The sequence below is a fragment of the Cyprinodon variegatus genome, unplaced genomic scaffold, assembly GCF_000732505.1.
Source record: "Cyprinodon variegatus isolate N-32 unplaced genomic scaffold, C_variegatus-1.0 Scaffold538, whole genome shotgun sequence".
NCBI lineage: Eukaryota > Metazoa > Chordata > Actinopteri > Cyprinodontiformes > Cyprinodontidae > Cyprinodon > Cyprinodon variegatus.
In genome coordinates, this window is record NW_015150991.1 from 138245 (window position 1) to 156927 (window position 18683).

Consider the following 18683-nt stretch of genomic DNA (forward strand, 5'->3'; position numbering starts at 1 on the left):
CAATGATGCACATACAATCCTGTCAATCTTTTCTGAAATGTTTTTGGTCTCTTCAGTTTAATGGATCTGCAGAACTTTCTGCAGTTCTGTAGATCCACGCTAGAATGCTGCAATTAAATAGCACACGTGTCAAGTCTGTTTGATGAGTAGGAGACTAGACAAATTACTGCAACTCTCTTTACACTGGAAAACGTCGAAATCTAGATAAGTCATTTTTTCTTCTTAAAACAAGTGCATTTGTTCCTGAATGAAGGAGGTAAAAGAGACATTTTGCCAGTAAAACTAGACAATTTGTGCTTAAAATAAGAAAACATAATTGCATTGTCTTGTTTCAAGTGCATATGATCTAATTATCTTATTTTAAGAGGAAAAATACTCATTCAATTGGCAAACTATCTAATTTACTTACTCAAATTAAGTGTAAATACACTTACTTTAAGACATTTTTACTTATTTCTAGATCGTTTTCCCAGCGTATTTAGGGGCATCAAAGTAAAGGGGTTGCATATAAATATATATGCCACTCTTCAGGTTTTGAAAACTAAATCCTTTCGGAGGAGACAGAAAACAGTCCAGGCTCACATCTGGGTGCTTTTTGTTGGACAGTTGGAAAACATTTCTACAAATTATTATGAATTTGGCTCTTCTAATGTTCCAAATGTAAAAAAAGTTAAACAAGTATAAATAGTTAAGCAAGGCCAACATGTTGTCTTTATTTATAAGAGCAAATTAAATGAGAAACTTTCTTTCCCACAAGAAAATAATAATAGTTAGCTGTGAACAGCACATTTCACACACCTGACTTCTAATTGCAGAGTAGATCCTATAAAAGTCATTCACCTCATGGTTTCTTCTGCCTCATATTGGTGTTTATGATGTAGAGCCGGAAAATTCAGGTGAGCTGGCATAAAATAAAAGCTTTTCTGTAAATGCTTGTGATTATGGACAAGTTTTAAATATGAGTGAAAAATAGAAGGTTGTTTAACTTTTTCTAAGCCCTTCGTGGCTAATTGCATAGTATCAAGCATTCCACAGAGATTAGAGAGACAAATCCTTTCGTGGCTCTGGAAGCAGGTCAAAGCAGGTACAGAAGTATTTGTCCGACCCCTCTGCTGTCATTAAATAGGAATAAAATTTGAGGAAAATGAATGAGAAACATCACTAAAAATCATTCATGAAGATTCCTATAAGGCTGGAAGAAAATACCAACAAAAATATTCATTATCTTTTGCACACAAAAAAAAGGCAACAACTTGCTGTCTTTTTTTTTTTTTTATTGTATTTTACATTTTTTTGTGAAATCACAGCTTCCAATTTTTAAACCTTAGGTGAGATAGTCAAGATGTCAATTCTTACAGTAGATGAACAAAATTTTATCAATAACAATAACAATATGAATGAAATGTGCACAATATGTCCCAATTTGAAGTGTTATAAAAGTTGATATTATGGTTTTATATCAGAAATGAAACAATTAGATGGACAGTTAAAGCAAAGGTAAAGAGAACATTTTAGACTGACCTCTTGATAAGATCTTCCAAACCACTTGTCATCTTCTCAACCTCTCTGCTGTCAGCCTCCTGCCTCCTCCTGGCCTTCTCAGGGTCACCATGCTGCAGCCTCTCCAGCTGGTACTCCAGCTGAGCTCAGGAAAAAAAGATTCAAGGAGACAACTTACATACTACGGGAGGATGGATTTTAATTCAATAACAAATCAAGAAAAACATCATCTCTAATCAAGAGTTATTTTATGCTCGTTAATATCTGTTCTACTTTGTAATCATTTATATTAGCAGCAGTGTACAGATCAAATCACCAAATATGCTCTAAAGCAGGGGTAACCAATTAAAAATCAGCAGGGTCGGATTAAAGAAAATAATCAACCAGTAAAGGTCCGACACATTTTAAACCCAATCCCTTACTTTAATTAGCATTTAACACTGAAATAAAATGCAGGTGTTTATGCCTCCATGTTATACATTGAAATTTAAAATAAAAAATATAAAAAAATAAAGACACCCACAGTGGCAGACTGTGGGAGTGGGGCTCAGAACCTCAGGATTCTAAGCTCTATGCCCTAACCACTTAACCTGACTCCGCCAGATGGATTTGCTCCGCATATCCATCTTGAAACCTTCCGTTGAAGTAATTTTGGGAATGGACGAAAATACTGGTTAGCTGATTGGCCTATAATGGTGATAGACGGGCCAAATAAACCAATCAGATCAACGAAGCATATGACGTATTAACAGAGCGACGGCGAAAACACAACCACAAGCCAGGCCCAAGCCAACTGATAGATCAAACTCTTGCTGAAACCAGTCGGGAGACGAGCAAAAACATCTTTTCCTCTGAGAAAAGCCTCCAGAGCAGTGTTTTGCTCTTCTTTCAGTGAAGAAATACTCTGTAATTCCGATAAAACTTGCTCGATAGCCACGCTAACGCTAGTTTCATCGGCTGAAGCCGCCATGTTCTTTAGACTGAACTGTCGCGCTTCTCGTTGCGTCACACCTCAACCCGCCTCAAAGCCAACGCTGATTGGACGTTCGTTTGGTAAAGGCTCCAAAACATCTTCAACAGAAAGTCTCCAGACTGATCTGCGAGTGAAACCTTTAAAGCTTGCGAGATCAGGATGGTCTCACGAGGCTACTAACCACTAGGGGCTTTCCCTTAAATTAGGAAAGCCCTGTCTATATTTTAAAAATGCCAATAGACTTCTCTTGTAAGCAAACAATCCTCTGACACTAATTGGTTTTGCATCTTCAGTTAATTAATGACACATACTAAACACCAGCATATTGAACTTTAAACTTTATTTGAACCAGTTGTGTGATAACCAAGAAAATACACAGTAGATTAACTATTTAACTATTTTAAAATAAAATGCTCTTCTGTCCTGTCTCTAAAACTTTGCACATCTCAAAGACCAAGGAATTCTTCCTCTGTAAACACCACCTTTCATCTTTTACTGTTAACCAACAGATTTATTCTTCAGGTCCTTATTCCTGGTGGTATTGCTGTAGAACTGAATGTGAAACAGTCAGAGCATTGTGATGGGTAATCATGTCTGGCAAGCAATAATCTGGCCTTAGGGATATATTCCTCCAAAGCTCCCACGCTGTATAATCAGAAAAGGCTAAGTTTTTAGCTTAAACAACTGTGTTGAATATGCACCCTCAGGCAAATGGGATTATTCCCACAATCTGCTGTTGATTTCCTATTTATAACCATCATAAAAGAAACCAAAACAGGGAGTACAGTTTGGAGAGGCCAAAGACAACCAAACACTGAACTGACTTCAAGAGCTGAATTTATTATTCTACCCCAAATGTTGTAAAATACAGACTTACATCTTCAGCTTTCAACTGCAGTTTGGTTTTCTCTTTGGTCAGCAGGTTCACTTTGTCTTCCTCCATCTGGAGATCCTCAATAGCTTGCTGTAGAATGAAACAAGATGTCTTAACCTGGGTTGCACGTGTTCATTGATCTTTAATTCATCACACAGCTTCACGTCCATCTGACTGCAACATTGGAGGTTCCAAAAGACAGTTTCTTCTTTGCAAAGAAAATGTGCTATGTTACATCAGTCATTCATTAAAACACAAAAATTGTCAGAGTCTGCAATCCCATGAAAATCTATTTTCTTCTGATTTAGTTTGTTATCCACCCCATATTTTGTTTTTGTGCATTCTTGACATTCACTAATGATTAAAGCATTAATCAAAATGCAGTTTTAATTTATAATTAGGTTAAAAACATGAATAAACCAAATAACTGATCCATCCTTCCCTGACTGCAGTAACTCCAGTGAAAAGTTGTGATAACTGGCCTTTTACAGTCTTTTTTTAAATCACTGTGTTTTGCTCCTCCTCTCTAAATTAAATGGTTTAAAATAACCAAAATTTGTCATGATCTTGGCAGTGATGAATGTCTTAATGGTTCATTCCATTCACCTCCCTAGCTGCGCCCAGTTTTTCCTTACTGTTGATCTTATCCACCTGCTCCTGCCTCTATTTAAGCTGCTTGCTCCCGGTCATCTGTGTCAGATTATTCAAGCCTTTGGTGTGAGTTCTCTAGGGTGCCCTGTGTGTTGTTCTGATTTTCTGATCCTGACTAGTTCTGCCTTTGGACCTCTGAACTTGCTTGTTCCCGTTCTGATCTGTTTGCCTAACCTGTCTTTGGACTCCTACTGGATTCTGCCTGATTGAGACCCTGGATCTGTCTCCTGATCTCGACTTGGGTTTCCCTTCAGTGCCTCTTTGGATCTCTGATCTTCTGGCCTGGACTAATGTTTATAACGTTGACACTGGCTTTGACTTTGCCTTCTGGAAACCTCTGCCTTCCTTCGTCTCCTTGCTTCTGCACATCAACCAGTTCGGCAGCCTTCTTGGCTGCTTTGGCTTCTTCACCGCGTGCTGTTGGAAATCATCCGGCTGGATTCCACTCCTTCTTCTCAGCGCAGACTGAACTTTAAAACCAGAGATTCCAGCCCTTTCTGTTTTCTTAATAAATAAACACTTTTGTGAATCACATCTGTTTGTCTACTTGAAATTCTGGGTCCACAGTTCTGAGTCTTGACAAAATTGGATGATTTTTGAACATGTTTTAAATAATGCAGTCTTTGTAGGTGCAGACAAAGGCATCTAGAGACAACCGGATCAAGTCCTGAGCATTGAAGCTCATCCAAATCTTCAGGCCACAAGTTTAGTGTTTTGATGTCATTATGATGTTCTTTTCCTCAAGCGCTATGTTGGTTTTACACCAGGGCCCAGTTTCAGAAAGTAGAATTAATCTGTTCTGAGTATAGTGCTGTTAATTTGCGTCAACTTATTCAACATTTTGGTATGCAGGATTCTTGGTTTCAGGACAGGGCAAATAAACAAGCAAATTTAACCCATCATGGCAACAGGAGGGAATAATGAATCTCTAAGTGTATATTTCTCAATTACAGAACATTAAAATATTAATGAAAGCAACATTTTAAATAAATATTTCACACAAACAGCGACACTGTTCCTGCTCCAAAAAAAGTTGATTTAAGGTGGCGAGGCTAGTCAATGCATGAGTGGGGATTTGATAGAGAATTTAAGTTATACTTTTTGGCTTTACTCTACAAATACCTGCAGGTCTGTGGATTTTGTCTTCAATTTACCATGTAGATTTCTGACGAAGAGAATGTTGCAAAGATGTGATGGCAGGAGTTATTAAACTAATCTAGAAATGTTTTTGAACTTTTTGTGTCCATAAACCTCTGTAGTAAAATCTTATACAACTAAACCTAAACTATTCAGTGAGCGAAAAGGTAAAACTAAAAACTGAAAAAAAATCCATGAGCGCATTTATCCAAGTCCGAATACGAACCCGTGTTACACACTGCGGATAGGGACTCACTCCTCTGAGCCAAACAAAAAGGAAAGGCAGAAGTTAAGATTGATCTGATGGGCATTTGAGCTGTATAGTAACAGTGTAATGCTAAATCCATAACAGTTTGCCTTCAGCATAAAAATGGGGTGCAGCAGTAAGAACGTATCCTTGTCCACACAAAAATCTATGAATCTATGATAAAAAAAGATCTAACCTCATAATGAGCATTTGCTCTCCAATATCTACAGGCTCCTGCGGTAAAGGATACCTGATTTCCGAAGCTTTTCCTGATTGCAATCTCTGCTTAAATGTGCAGCAGACTCAGGATAACATCTAGAAATATTGCTACCATCTTGCTATCTGGTTTTCTAAAATCAAAAAGTCTGGGTATGTAGGTTTTTACCCCTAAAGTTATTTCAATTTCTGACTTATCATAACATCACTGGTGAAAGTAACTAATGGCATCTTCATGGCCTCAGATGATGGACTTCTATCTCTACTTGTCCTGTTAGATCTCAGTGCTGCATTTGATACAGCTTATAAGAATATTCTTTTAGAAAAACTCTCTGTAGGTTTTAAGGGAACAGCACATGTCTGATAGATTTCAGTTTGTTCATGACAACTCTTCCTAATTCTCCTGAGCTATCTCTATAGTTATGCTGCTATAGGCTTAGACTGCTGGAAGACATAGGGACCACTTTTAAGGGCGAAAGTGGTGTCGGATGAGGGAGTTTTTCCTGTAACCAGAGTGTTGTCAGTTCAAGTCCCAGCTCCAGCTTTCAGTGTTGTTGTGTCCTTGGGCAAGACAATTCACCTGCATTGAGGGCCCGGTGGCAGCCTCACTTCCGTCAGTGAGTCCCAGGGCAGCTGTGACTACAATGTAGCTTGCCACCATCAGTGTCTGAGTGTGTGTGTGTGAATGTGTGAAAGACTGAATGTAATGTAAAGCACTTTGGTCAAGTCCTGTGACTTGAAAAAGCTCTATATAAGTACAGACCATTTACCATTTTCATCATTCTGCTTCTTTCTATCCCTATCCTCCCATTCTGCAGTATTTGTTCGTTCAACCCCTTACTTTATGCTCTCTATGCTTTTCTCCTCTTAGTATCTTCGTCTAGTCTGTTCCTGTTTGGCTTTGATACCAACCTGGAGAGAAATAACTGTTGGTCTGCTCTCGTCAACACCATACTGTACCTGTTTTTTGCCTATTACTCCTGTTGTTTCTTTAACTGTGACTAGCTGTATGTCATCGTTCATCCTCTGACATGGGAACTGGGTCAGAGCTCATCTGCTTGGCTGTGTGTTTCCTAGACGGGGTCGCCCCCCTAGCTAGTTAACAGTAGTTAACTTTGGTAAATCCGCCTCTTTTTGTATATTTCTATCTCCTTGAACCCCAGTTGGCCTCGGCAGATGGCCACTCACACTGAGCCTGGTTCAGCTGAAGGTTTCTTCCTGTTAAAAGATGGCTTTTTGTCTCCACTGTTGCTGTATGCATGCCCTGTGTGAGGGATTGCTCCAGAGTCAATAAGAGGATGTTATCAGCTGGTTTTCCATAGATAGAAAACTTTGAAACAGTATTACTGTATGATCTGGTTGAGTGGTCGCTGTAAAGTGCCTTGAGGTGACATGTGTGGTGAATTGGTGCTATATAAATAAACTGAGCTAAATGTCATGGACTTTGTTTCTCTTCTGTTTTTAATGATTGATGCTTTGTTTCATGCTGAAAGACCGGTTCTATTTATGATGTTTTTCTTAGTAAATCAAACCATATTTTTGAACAGCTTATTAGATTAACTAAGATATTTATGGAATACTGAAAAAAGACCATAAAGTGCCTAGAACATAGCACCCCAAGGCGGAGCCACGGAGCCATTTGCAGCCCTTGTAATCATTTTGTGTGACCTCCCACCTGTAGGTCCAGAGTGGAAAAAATGTGTCTCTCTAACCTGCTTCAATTATTGCTTTTTTCAATTATTGTTTTAGGTTTTGATTTTAAAGACACACCTATTTAGTTAAAATGAAAAAGTTTACTTATAATACAAGGGGCCTGATCTTCAGAAGGCTTGAATTTCATAAGACATGTCCAAATGTGTTTGTAGATGCTGAGCAGATGTTCAATAAAGGTGCAAAGTGATTTGCGTTTGCAATAAAGCACTCAGCATCAGCAAACCTGTTTGTGTGCCTTCATCAATATGAAAAATAATAATGTAATGATGAAACTGCACAAATTCATCAGTGGAGGACAGCCAAATGTAAACATTTACCACGTGCTAAGCAAATTTTCTAAATCTTAAACTTATCATCACTTTTTGGTCTTTTTTAGTACTTTTAAAATGTCATTTAAACAATTCTGCTGTTCTATGGAGGCATCAGTACAATGCCAGACAAATGTGAGAGATTCTCTGCTCCAGTAAACATATTTGCACCGTCACAAATGACAGTAGTAGAATGACATTATTAAAGAAAGAAGTCTACTCAGTTGAGCACAAATTAATGCAGCAGGAGGGCATACTAACTTTCTTAAAGGTTAAACACATCCTCATGTATAATGATATTACATTTTTTCAAATATATTTAAAAATATATTTTCATAGCAATTTTTGATAGGCTACCTTTGTAAGTTGAATTATAAAACAATTTGGTTTTATCATTATGTTTCAGAAAATTATCATTATTATCTTCAACTGCATGGCTTTGAACCTCATCTTTTTTTATGGCTATTCTCAAACTCCTTGTGGAACATGCAATCTGCTCATTTTACATTTGTGCAGCAGTCTTTGTAGATCACAGGAAACATGGCCGCTTATTGCACCTTCTGAAAAAAAAGAGCTGCAAGTGCTATTTAGCACGCCTTATTCCGAATCTTATTGTGATCTTAGTCCTTGATTTTGTGTGTTTTTTTGTTTGTTTTTTTCCATATCATGGGAGGGTCACAACCAACTTTTTATCTTATGAGCAAACCCTTATTTATGAGCAAACCCTAATTTATTAAATTTGGCTAAAGATAGAAATGGCTTTCAAAGTAATTTTCTGTTGTTGTTGCTTGGAATAAATTATAAAGAACAGAAGGAATTTACAATTAAATTATTTACAATAAATCTGGTCCATAAGCACTGTCAGCTTAGTGATTTTAACTCTTGTCTAAGAATTTTACACACCTTTGGCACTGAATGATCTTTTTCATCAAAAATACTGTTGTTGAACTGTATTTTCACTCTATCACAGAACCCAATGTATGTCTATAGGATCTGCAGAAAGTCTGGCTGCCCTTTTTTCCTAACCATAGACGTTTACAAGCCCTTAACCAAGAGACGGTCAGCTCCAATGATTCTCTTGGCCCAGCTAACTGTTTCCTGTGGTTTGAGTTATTCCTAGTTGGTGGATAACATAAACCTGAATAATGTTGCAGAAAATGACCCACAGCTCCTGTGCAAACTTGTTCTTTTTTAGTTGCAGTTTAACTTATATGTCCTGCACATAAGCAGCACAGATAGGGCCTTGTATAGTAACTGCCAGATAAATGTCAGTGATGATACTTAGATTTTATCCATCCGTCCATTTTCTGTCACGCCTATCCCAAGCAGGGTCGCGCTTAGGACAATTTAGAGAAACCAATTAACCTAACAGTCATGTTTTTGGACTGTGGGAGTATCCGGAGAGAACACACGCATGCTCAGGGAGAACATGCAAACTCTACGCAGAAATCCCCAGGGCCGGGAATCAAACCCCGAACCTTCTTGCTGCAAGCCGGCAATGCTAACCTCTGCACAGCCAATGAGATTTTAGTTAAAAGCAAAGATTATATGACTGTAAACACCCTACTTCCTTTAAAGTTTTCAATTGTGCAGAGAAAAAAAAAAAGGATTTTTTTTGTTGTTGTCTTCTCCTAGTATTATATTAACTGTAAATGGTTTGGCCTCATGTTGAGGGATAGAAGGTAGCAGGGGAAAGCTAATATTTATATGCATGCAATGAAACAAAGCAAACAAGAATGCCAGGGACCGGGAGTCTAAGAATGGTGTTTGGTTGGATTTAAAAACTGGTCAGAAAATACAGAGATCTACTTCTGTGAAATTACATTTTTTAGAGTTTATGAAAAAAAGACTGAGATCCTAGAGAGGACAGCTGTTTAAGAGAGAAGGTGACCAAAGAATGTTGGCAGAGAGCAAAATAAACAAACCAAAAAAACAGGCACAAGGAAGCAAAGTTCCAGGCAGCTGAAAAAATCCACAAAAGTCACACTAAAAAAAGATAGGAGCTTTTATAGTAAATGCCAAGTAAATGTCAATGATAACAATGAGATTTTAGTAAAAGAAAATAACTTTCCATGATTATAGAGCTGCAAACTCTCAACTTCTCAACTCTGAAGCTTTGCCAGAGCTTTAAAGTCCCTCCAGTCTGAGGTCCCTTTAAAGTTATCTATTGTCTAGAGAAAACAGTTTGGAATCAGACGTCTTTTAGTTCTGTATATTTAGTGTTATTGGTTTGGCGTTGAGGTTAGGGTTAGAAGTTAGTGTGTGCCAGCTAATATTAAAAGATATGCAATGAAACAAAACACAAAATGGTAACAGAGACCTGGAACAATGGAGTCTTAGAATGGTTCTGGCAGCTGGCTTCTTATCTAAGTCCAGGCATGGATTCAGCCATTATCTGAGAAACAGATTGATTGGTTTTGTGGGAGACCAGATGATTTTAGCCAAGTTCGTGTATTTAATAAATGTTGTGTGAACCATATGGTAAGAGGCGATTACCTGTTGAACTATCAAATTTGACTATTTTATACCCGGCTGCAGCTGTTTAAAACTAAATCAACTTTTCACCAGCGTCATTGTGTTTAAATGGCCTCAGTAACATTTCTTTGGACAATATTGCATGTCAATGAAATAATTTCCAGGTGCCAAACTAGAGGGTGCAGTCCATGTTAGTGTGTGTTTAATGAATGCCATTCAAGTTAAGTATTTCCTGAATCAACATGGATGAAAGAGGCCCATGGACCATGGCGCAAATGTCATATCGACCTGTCCTCTCCTTACCTGGCTGAGCTCCACCAAATGGTCTTTCTCCCTCTGGAGCTTCTGCAGGGCTTCGTCCCTTTGCAGAAGCTGCTCCGTCAGCCTCCTCACCTCACTGTCTGACAGCTAGAATAAAAGCTTAAAGTTAGCAATTTTAAAGAGAAGATCGAGGAGTTTTAGCTGATAAAACATGATTTGGTAAGATTAAAGGTTCTAATCTACTCCGCTCTAAACCAGGCATCAATGTCTTCCTTATTCGAACTTGCTTATACAGCAGATTTACACTGGAGTTTGTGCTGATGCACAGTTATTTTCACTTTTTTTTATAATTGAAACAGATGCTGTTAAATTTTCCCTTTTTTTCAAACAGACATCAAAGCTTCCTCTTAACAGATTGCACACCGACTCCAGCCGAGGACACATATAAGAAGAATGTGACAACAGACTGAGGGAAATTCTGGTAATGGAGAGGTATCTGTTTACAGTTAAATTCCACAACAGATGAGGTAAATCCTTTTCTGCAATGGATCCAACACATCATGTCCAGCTTGTGAAGATAATATCCTAAGAAACCATCTGATAGTTCAATTTCCAGATATCGAATTACTGATGAAACCAGATGTGAGTACAATTCAGTCATTTTCATTCAATAGCACATTTTATATTTTCAAGCAAACAGGAATAATGTTGGTAATGATTTAAACAGTCATATATATATATATATATAATTTTTTTTTTTTTTTTTTACATAGGACAAAATTTTATCTTAGTAGACTTAAAGCCTACATCAGCCCCAGCAGCTTCACAGACCACCTTTAATCACCTCCACGCACATCTTTTCCTAAACAAAAGATAGCATCTTAATCCCTTAATACACCTCATATAAACAGATAAAGGCTTCAGTGAGATGGCTGTAATGGAGATGACAGAATAGCCTCTGGCATCTGTGTCTAAGCAAAGAAGACAGGCTTTTGTTACGGCGTTTAAGATATTGCCAACATTTCAGAAAACAAATGTAAATCTGCCACAAGGCATTTTTATAGTGCTATGCAATTTACAACACAGATGTAGGTTAAACAGGGACAGACTGTGGAATGCATATCTACTGCATAATTGGCAATACAAGCCAAACATATGGTCTAACATGGTTTTATAAAGTTGTCTTCTTCATTACAATTGTTTTAGAGAGACAGATTTTGTATTTTTTTTTGTTGTCTTATTTTAATTTTAATATTTCTAATGTGGTCCTTGGAGATTTATTTTAAGTGATTACAGGTGGAATGTCTCTTTTCCATCACACTAGCACATTCTTTAGTTTTTTTATTTGAAGATGAACTCTGGCGAGGGAAGTTCAAAACATCAACACCACTTTGGGTCAAAACAAAACATTAAATTAAAAGAATTTTTCAAATCTACTTTTGACAGGGGTATGAAAAAAATCAAATGCTATTTCATTTCGGTTTTATCTGAACATGGACCGTTTTTCACTTTTCATTTGTCTACATGGTTAATACAAGGTAAAGTCTTTCATAAAAACCAGACTTGTTGCTCATAGTTTTCCTATCAATAAAGTCTCCCTTTGAGACTGTGAATATCTGCAGCTCCAGCAGAGTTATCATGGGTTCTTCTGTGATTAATGCTCATCTAGCAAAGTTTCAATAATAAATTTCACTATTTCTATGTTTTGGTAGTATTTCAGATGTGCCATACTATATAGCAGGGGTAACCAATTAAAACACAGTGGGGTCCGAATAATAAAAAAAAAATCCTCAACCTGTAAAGGTCCGGAGGTATTTTTAATAATAATCTGTTACTTTAATCAGGATTTAACACTGAAATAAAATGCAGGTGTTTATGCAACCATGTTATGGATTCAATTTTTAAATAAAAAATAGAACATTTTTACATATCAAAATCTAAATTGTTTTTGAAGTAGAGAACAACAATCTTTGGTATATAGGTTTGGTATATCGACAATTTCCTGACTCACTTTTTTTTATATAATGAGAGCAGTGGGCTTTAGGCTGCCCTGCAAGGCTTTAAATTTGGGTTTGAATTGAGATAAAGCCATTCTAAAGCACATATCAAGGTGCTCATTCTGAGCCTGGATCCATATTTATTTTTGATTCTGTTCATGATGGAGAATCCTGCTTCACAGCAGCAGGTTGAGCCAAACATCCTCTAAATATGCAGGGTCATCTTTGAGCACACCATTTCACTTTTCTTTCACTAGTTCACCACAGTTCATCTAGCATTCCACACTTTCTTTCACTTTTTCTCATCATCTTCTCCTACTTTCCCATCGCAAGGCTTCCCACAGGTTTGCCTGCTGGGTCTAAAAGTAGCAGCAGCAGCAACCCAGACTGACAGCAGCTCATTGGCTAATTTTTATCACGTGCAGCCTGGTCCCAGACGCTCTGGAGGGCTTTACCGTATTAACAGGAGAAGCAGCAGAAGTGACGTTTAGACATCATCGTTTAGACAACATGCGGTAATTTATAAATATTTGATATTTAGAAATTGGGTCCTGATTAGCCGGTATGTGGGTCCGGATCCTGGTCTGCTAATCTGTGACGTCTGCTGTATAGATCGAACAGTTCTCTGTCAGATCTTCAAACCATGTAAGACTGTTTTCACTCATTGCTTCAATCTTCAAAGAGTCTGCATATTTTACCTGTTTGTCTTGTTCGGCCACAGTCAGGGCGCTTTCAAGATCGTCCAGGTCTCTTCTGAGGCTGCCACACTCAGCTTCCAGCCTGTCCCTGTGGAGGACAAGCTGAGCTGAGCAGACCTCCTCCTCCTCCAAGCGATCCGAAAGGCCCGACAGCTGCCGCTCCAGCTCCCGGCGAGCTTTCTCCAGCTCGGCACAGCGCTGCTCGGATGCCTGGACGTTCTCTTGTTCCTGAATTTAAACAGACGTAGACTTAGGTTGAGTGAATTCTCTTTGAATTTTTTCGATATTGTATCAAATGATTTACTCTTCTGTTTTACAGCTTTTACAAATGCTTTGCTCCACAAAGACCTAAAAGAGATCAAGTAGTTTTATGTTTATGAGGATGAGGGAGGTCCATGGGAAGAAAAATCCCTCAATTAATAAAAGCAGAAGGGATTAACAGTTTATATGGGGGGGATTAGGGAATAAAAGAGTTTGAGGCAAACACCAACAGATTCATTTCATGCAAAGATCTTACCACAGGGTACAACACAAGACGAAACATATCCACCTTCAACTTAGAGAGATCCCTGTCTTTGTTATTTTATATTTCCCATAGTTAACAAGAAAAAGGCAGGACAATGATCCAGATCAGACCAGATCAGCAAGTCTTTACTTCAGCACCACCTTATTGGTTTCCATATTCAAATTGACCTTAAAGCAAGTTCCTACTCTGCAAAGAAAGGCTCTATCGTAGACCTGTCACTTTAAAGAAAAACATTTAGAACAGCATACCCAGACATTTGGACAACCACATATCTATCTGCTTTTGCCTTTATGAAATGCACCTAGGCAACAGCTTTCTCTCAAGGTACGAGCATATCCACTCTACATTAATGACAAAGGTCCACATAATTGCTCATTTAGGGAAAAGTCCTTTAGAAACTTAGCAACTTTACATTTTTTAAAACTGTGTTACATTGACCAACACAAAGTAGTGCATAGTTATAAAGTGGAAGAAAATTAGGAATATTGTTTTCATTACAAAGAAAAATCTTTCTTCTTTCTTGGATCTATTCAGTAATTGAACAGCAATATCGTGAGTCAGAGAGGAAGTTGGACACAAAGGAAAACACTTTGGAGGAAATGCCCAAAAAAAACAAGTCAAAGTTGAATTTAACTCTGTTTCAGAAAACATTTGGTCCCTTTCCAAATTAGGTTTAAATACTTGAATAGAGAGGGTTTTTAGACTCTGTACCTTTCATATTCAGAAAGTTAATTTTATGAGCGCTACTGTTTCACTGAACAATTTCTTTTTTCTTTGCTTCTGCAGCCAAAAGCGCAACAGTTTAAGGATAAAAAACAATATTGTAAAATGCTGTTATGTTTTTATTTAAAATTTGAGATGTTTTATGTTAGTAAAAAATCTGATCACTTTTTAAACCTTGTAAGAGTAGCTGTTAGCATTAGCCACAAGGGCCACTAACTTAAGCTACCGAGACAGTTATGTCCTGTTGGTATCATAAGACTAGCTTACACACTAAATACAAAGAATTCTTTTCAATTTTATCATAAACATCTAATCTGAAAAAACAAAGCCTGTCAAGTTCACTTTGTACTTTGTGTGTGCATTACTGTAGGTTAATAGCATTTAGTCCAATTTTGGATTAATTCTTTATTTAGGTGAAATCATTAAGTTTTACAGGAAAATCTTAATATAAAAATAAAAAAAGGCTTTAAAACATAATTTAAATTATAAATACTACATTTTTACCATTTTCTACTTTTTCTCTAAGCAATCAAACTTCCAATTCTGAAAAATAAGGGCTGAGTTTTTACAACTACATATTCTAGACTTATTCTCAGTAATCTACCACCCATATTGGGTGTCATACCCACAGCTGCTAATCTGTGCTCCAGTGTGGTGCTGTAGCAGTCCCAGTCCAGGTCCTCTGATTCTGGTTCAGGTCCAGATTCCACTTTGGTCCCATTGGCGTCCTCAAAGTCATCATGGAGGGAGTGGTATTTCCGACTTTTCCCTCTAGATGTCATATCAGCAAACACTCACTGCCTTGATAGCTTGGTTTACAGGCTTGACCTGTTTTGCGGTGCTGGAACTTGTCTAAAAGTGTTTCCGAGCCGTAATCCTTTATTCCCCCTTCTTCCTCCGATTTGTGTGCAGTGTTTGGAGTCTTCCAGGTGAGTCTGAGAAAGATTATTTTCAGTCCCCAGGGGTGCTCCAGCTTCTACACTCCTGGCAAATCCTCTCTCTCACTTCACTCTCTTTGCTCTCCTTCTTATTTTCCTTCAAAATCAACCTTTCATCAGTGTTTCATTTCAGAATGCACTGATACACCACTGGAATCCTTAATTTCCTATCAAAGTCTTGTTCTTGTTTCTCTGAAAGTATCCTTTGTGCATTTCCCCCCTTACATTGTTTTACCACATCCTTCTGCTCTTTTCTTTTTAGTCTCCTCCTCCAGAAACAGGTGGCTTTCTGCTGGGAAAAGAGGTGGTCCTCAGGTATCCCCCTTCGAATAGGAGTGGCTGTTCTGAGAGAAAGCGTGTAGATTTGGTCTTTGTAACCACAGGAACTCTGCTTTCACCAAACCGGCCACATTATATAAAACCCAGGAATACAAGAGCAGAATACCAGAGTAAGAATGCATTTTTCTTCCCCCAGTCATAATTGACATGAATGTCTTCTGGGCACACACCCACATGGTCACCCACAATGCCGTGGCTTCATCTTAAAAAGAACAACAAGGCATATTGTGCCTCAGACCAAGCATGTGGCTCTTTTTTTAATGAGGTCACACAGACTAACACAAAGAAGACCAAGCATTTATCGATCTACGGCAACATGATTGAGGTCCAGGAGATTAAGACAATACGTTGGCACTGACTTCTACCAGTTGCTTCAATTGCTTTGTGAGGCTTATATTTAAGTGACCTATATTTAAGTATCTCTTTTTGTAAATATGTTATTTGTATTCTGTGGCTATTTATTAGTAAAACATTGTGATGTGTGTGCTTGGGAGATCTTATTTAATTGAATTGAAAATTAGCCTATAAAGTTACATGCACTAACATGCATAGTTAGATGCATACATGCATTTTTTAAATAACAATGTCTGCAAGTGTTTGCGATATTCTATTCGAAAACTGTTGAAGAAACTTAAGAAATTTTGCTACTTTCAGCACAAATATAATGTTTTGCTTGAATGAATCTAAAACTGGTCAAAGAACCTTTATGCAACACAACAAAACCAAAAAAGAAAGAAATTACTGCTTTTCTACAAATGCATTGGCTTTCCACCATAATGTCTCCTGTGCTCAAGTCCTTTCCTCCCTGCTTATCTGAAGACTCTGGTCTTGCTCAATCCATGGCCAAAGAAAAGCCCTTATGTCCAACATATCTGATGAGCCTGTCAATAAATCTTGTAAAGGAATGCATCAAAACCTAAAAAACAGGAGATACTTAATATGTTTTCCCAGATTCCACTACGTGATCATTACAGAATTAGATGGTAATAATGACCTGGAAAAGAAGCCGGGGTTACACAGTAATTACTATGCTTGGAGCAGCGGCGCCTCATGCAACCCGTATTCTTGTAGAGTGTCAAGATTTTGAAATATTGTCTCCATAAATCAAAACTCTGGAATTTAACTGCTTGTTTCCTTTCAACATCCACACAGCAGGTGAGTGATAAACCCAGAGGAAATGATAGGCTGTAGGTTCAGCTGTCAAATGATTTTTTTTCTGAAGATATCAATGAGTTTTTTTTTTTTAATAAAACAGACCTATCTAGAATTGAGGTTGTCTTCATCTTAAGCTTCAAATTGCACTCTGTTTAGCTTTACAGTATAGATGCTATTTAAGGGTGTAACTATAATCACAGAAGTGAGGGTGGACTTTTTTTCAATGTGTAAAACGTTCCTACTTTTTCTGTTCCATTAGTATGTCCCTGGACCATTCATAAAAGTAAAAACATTACCCAATGCTAAGAATGACTCAAAATGTGAAATAAACAGTTCATAAAATAAATAGGCAAAACAGTAACATTTATTAGTACTGGACTCATTCTACAGTTATCGCTGTAAGGATTACAAGATAGACTCTTTTTTACAGACTGGCAATCTACTGTATAGGCTTGGTCCAGTGCCTCTGTGAAACTGGTCCTGGCCCCTGTACTGAGGACATGATACTAAATTTCAGTTTGTAAATGAGACCTGAACTTAGGGATTACACAAAGCACTAATTCATGTATTTTTTTGATAAACTGTATAGGTCAGAGGTCATGGATTAGCCAGCAGGTGGGTCCGGATCCAGTGAAGGTACCAGATCTGCTTGGGCCCTGCCACTTCTTATGACATCAATATATGGAAACTCCACTTGGACAAACTGTATTTCACCCGTTTCTTAAGGATCAAATCTCTTTTGGATTTTCACCATATTATTACCTTTATTTGCTATTATTTCACATGTCTTTGGCGATCTAAAGTAGCCGAAAGTAGAAAACAATCATCGTCAGTCTTGAAGGAAAGCACTGACTTCTAAGACAGACTGAGCTCTGCCATTTTACAAGATGACAAAAAAAGTCTCAGCTTATTTTTTTTTTTTCTTTTTTTAAAGATCTGAAGGCAGAGGAGGACAAATGGAACATCTTAAAAAATAACTTTCGTAAAAATTTTATACAAAACAGTTATTCTACTTGTAGAGAAACAGTTGTTGTTGCTACAAATTCAAAAGTATTACGTAATATGTCGTCTGAAGTAGTACACACCATTGAAGGAAATCTTCAATTTCTTATCAATTTCTCGCATGGAATAGCCTTCATTTCTAAGAACAAGAATACACTGTCAAGTTTCAGATTGAGGCCCCGTCCACACGAAGTCAAAACGAACACGAAACGCTAATATTTTCCAGAACGTTTGTCTTAAAGACGGAGATGTAAAATAAATGTGATCGACCACATGAATGCATGAAAACGCTGCAAAATGTATGCCAGGCCTGTAAGTGGTGCTGTGGTGCCAAAGCAAAAATAGGCGAAAACAGGCAACGAAAAGTTGGGCATGCGCAGTAATATTTATACAACAACCAAACCGGAAATCCCCTAGAAGTTTGCCCTGCGGGTCCATTTTTGTGGTTCAGTCAAATTGAGGTGCTGAACTATGTCGTCGTTATTGCTCTGTTCTTCCTGGAGATATTCCAGAAGAAGAAGATTCTGTTGTAAGCCCGACAGCAGGGTGAGTAGCATAAGCAGCAACCATTCAACACAGTACGGCGCCATTGTTGTTGTGATACTGTGTCGCGCATGCGTGTTTAGAGGCGACGCTATGACGCATGAGTGTAAGAAAAAAAATGTGGTTAGAGCTTAAAGATGGAAACGCGAAAACGGTGTTTCAAAATCTTCCCTCTCTGAAAGCTTAATAAAAAAAAGATTGTGTACAGACCCCCGAAACGCCGGCTTCGTATGGATGAGAGGCTGGTTTGGTGAAAAATTTGTGAATTTAGGCCACGGTTTGACTTCGTGTGGACGGGGCCTAAAGTTCTCTTTTTCTGGCCATTTTAGCGTTTAAATGACCCCACAAATGTGATGCTCCAGAAAATCAATCTGCTCAAACGAAGGTCAGTTTTGCAGCTTCTGTAA

The 18683-nt window shown here is 37.8% G+C and overlaps 1 protein-coding gene across 1 annotated transcript; it reads right to left on the reverse strand.

The window, feature by feature from the left end:
• Nucleotides 1-1511: 1511 nt before the first annotated feature.
• On the reverse strand, nt 1512-15313 carry LOC107095325 (myosin-6-like). The gene is made up of 5 exons (XM_015391366.1): nt 14929-15313; nt 13051-13278; nt 10398-10502; nt 3351-3437; nt 1512-1640 (listed from the first exon to the last, which is right to left on the reverse strand). The coding sequence occupies exons 1-5, from the start codon at nt 15079-15081 to the stop codon at nt 1512-1514; spliced, it is 702 nt and encodes a 233-aa protein (XP_015246852.1). The 5' UTR covers nt 15082-15313.
• Nucleotides 15314-18683: the final 3370 nt, after the last annotated feature.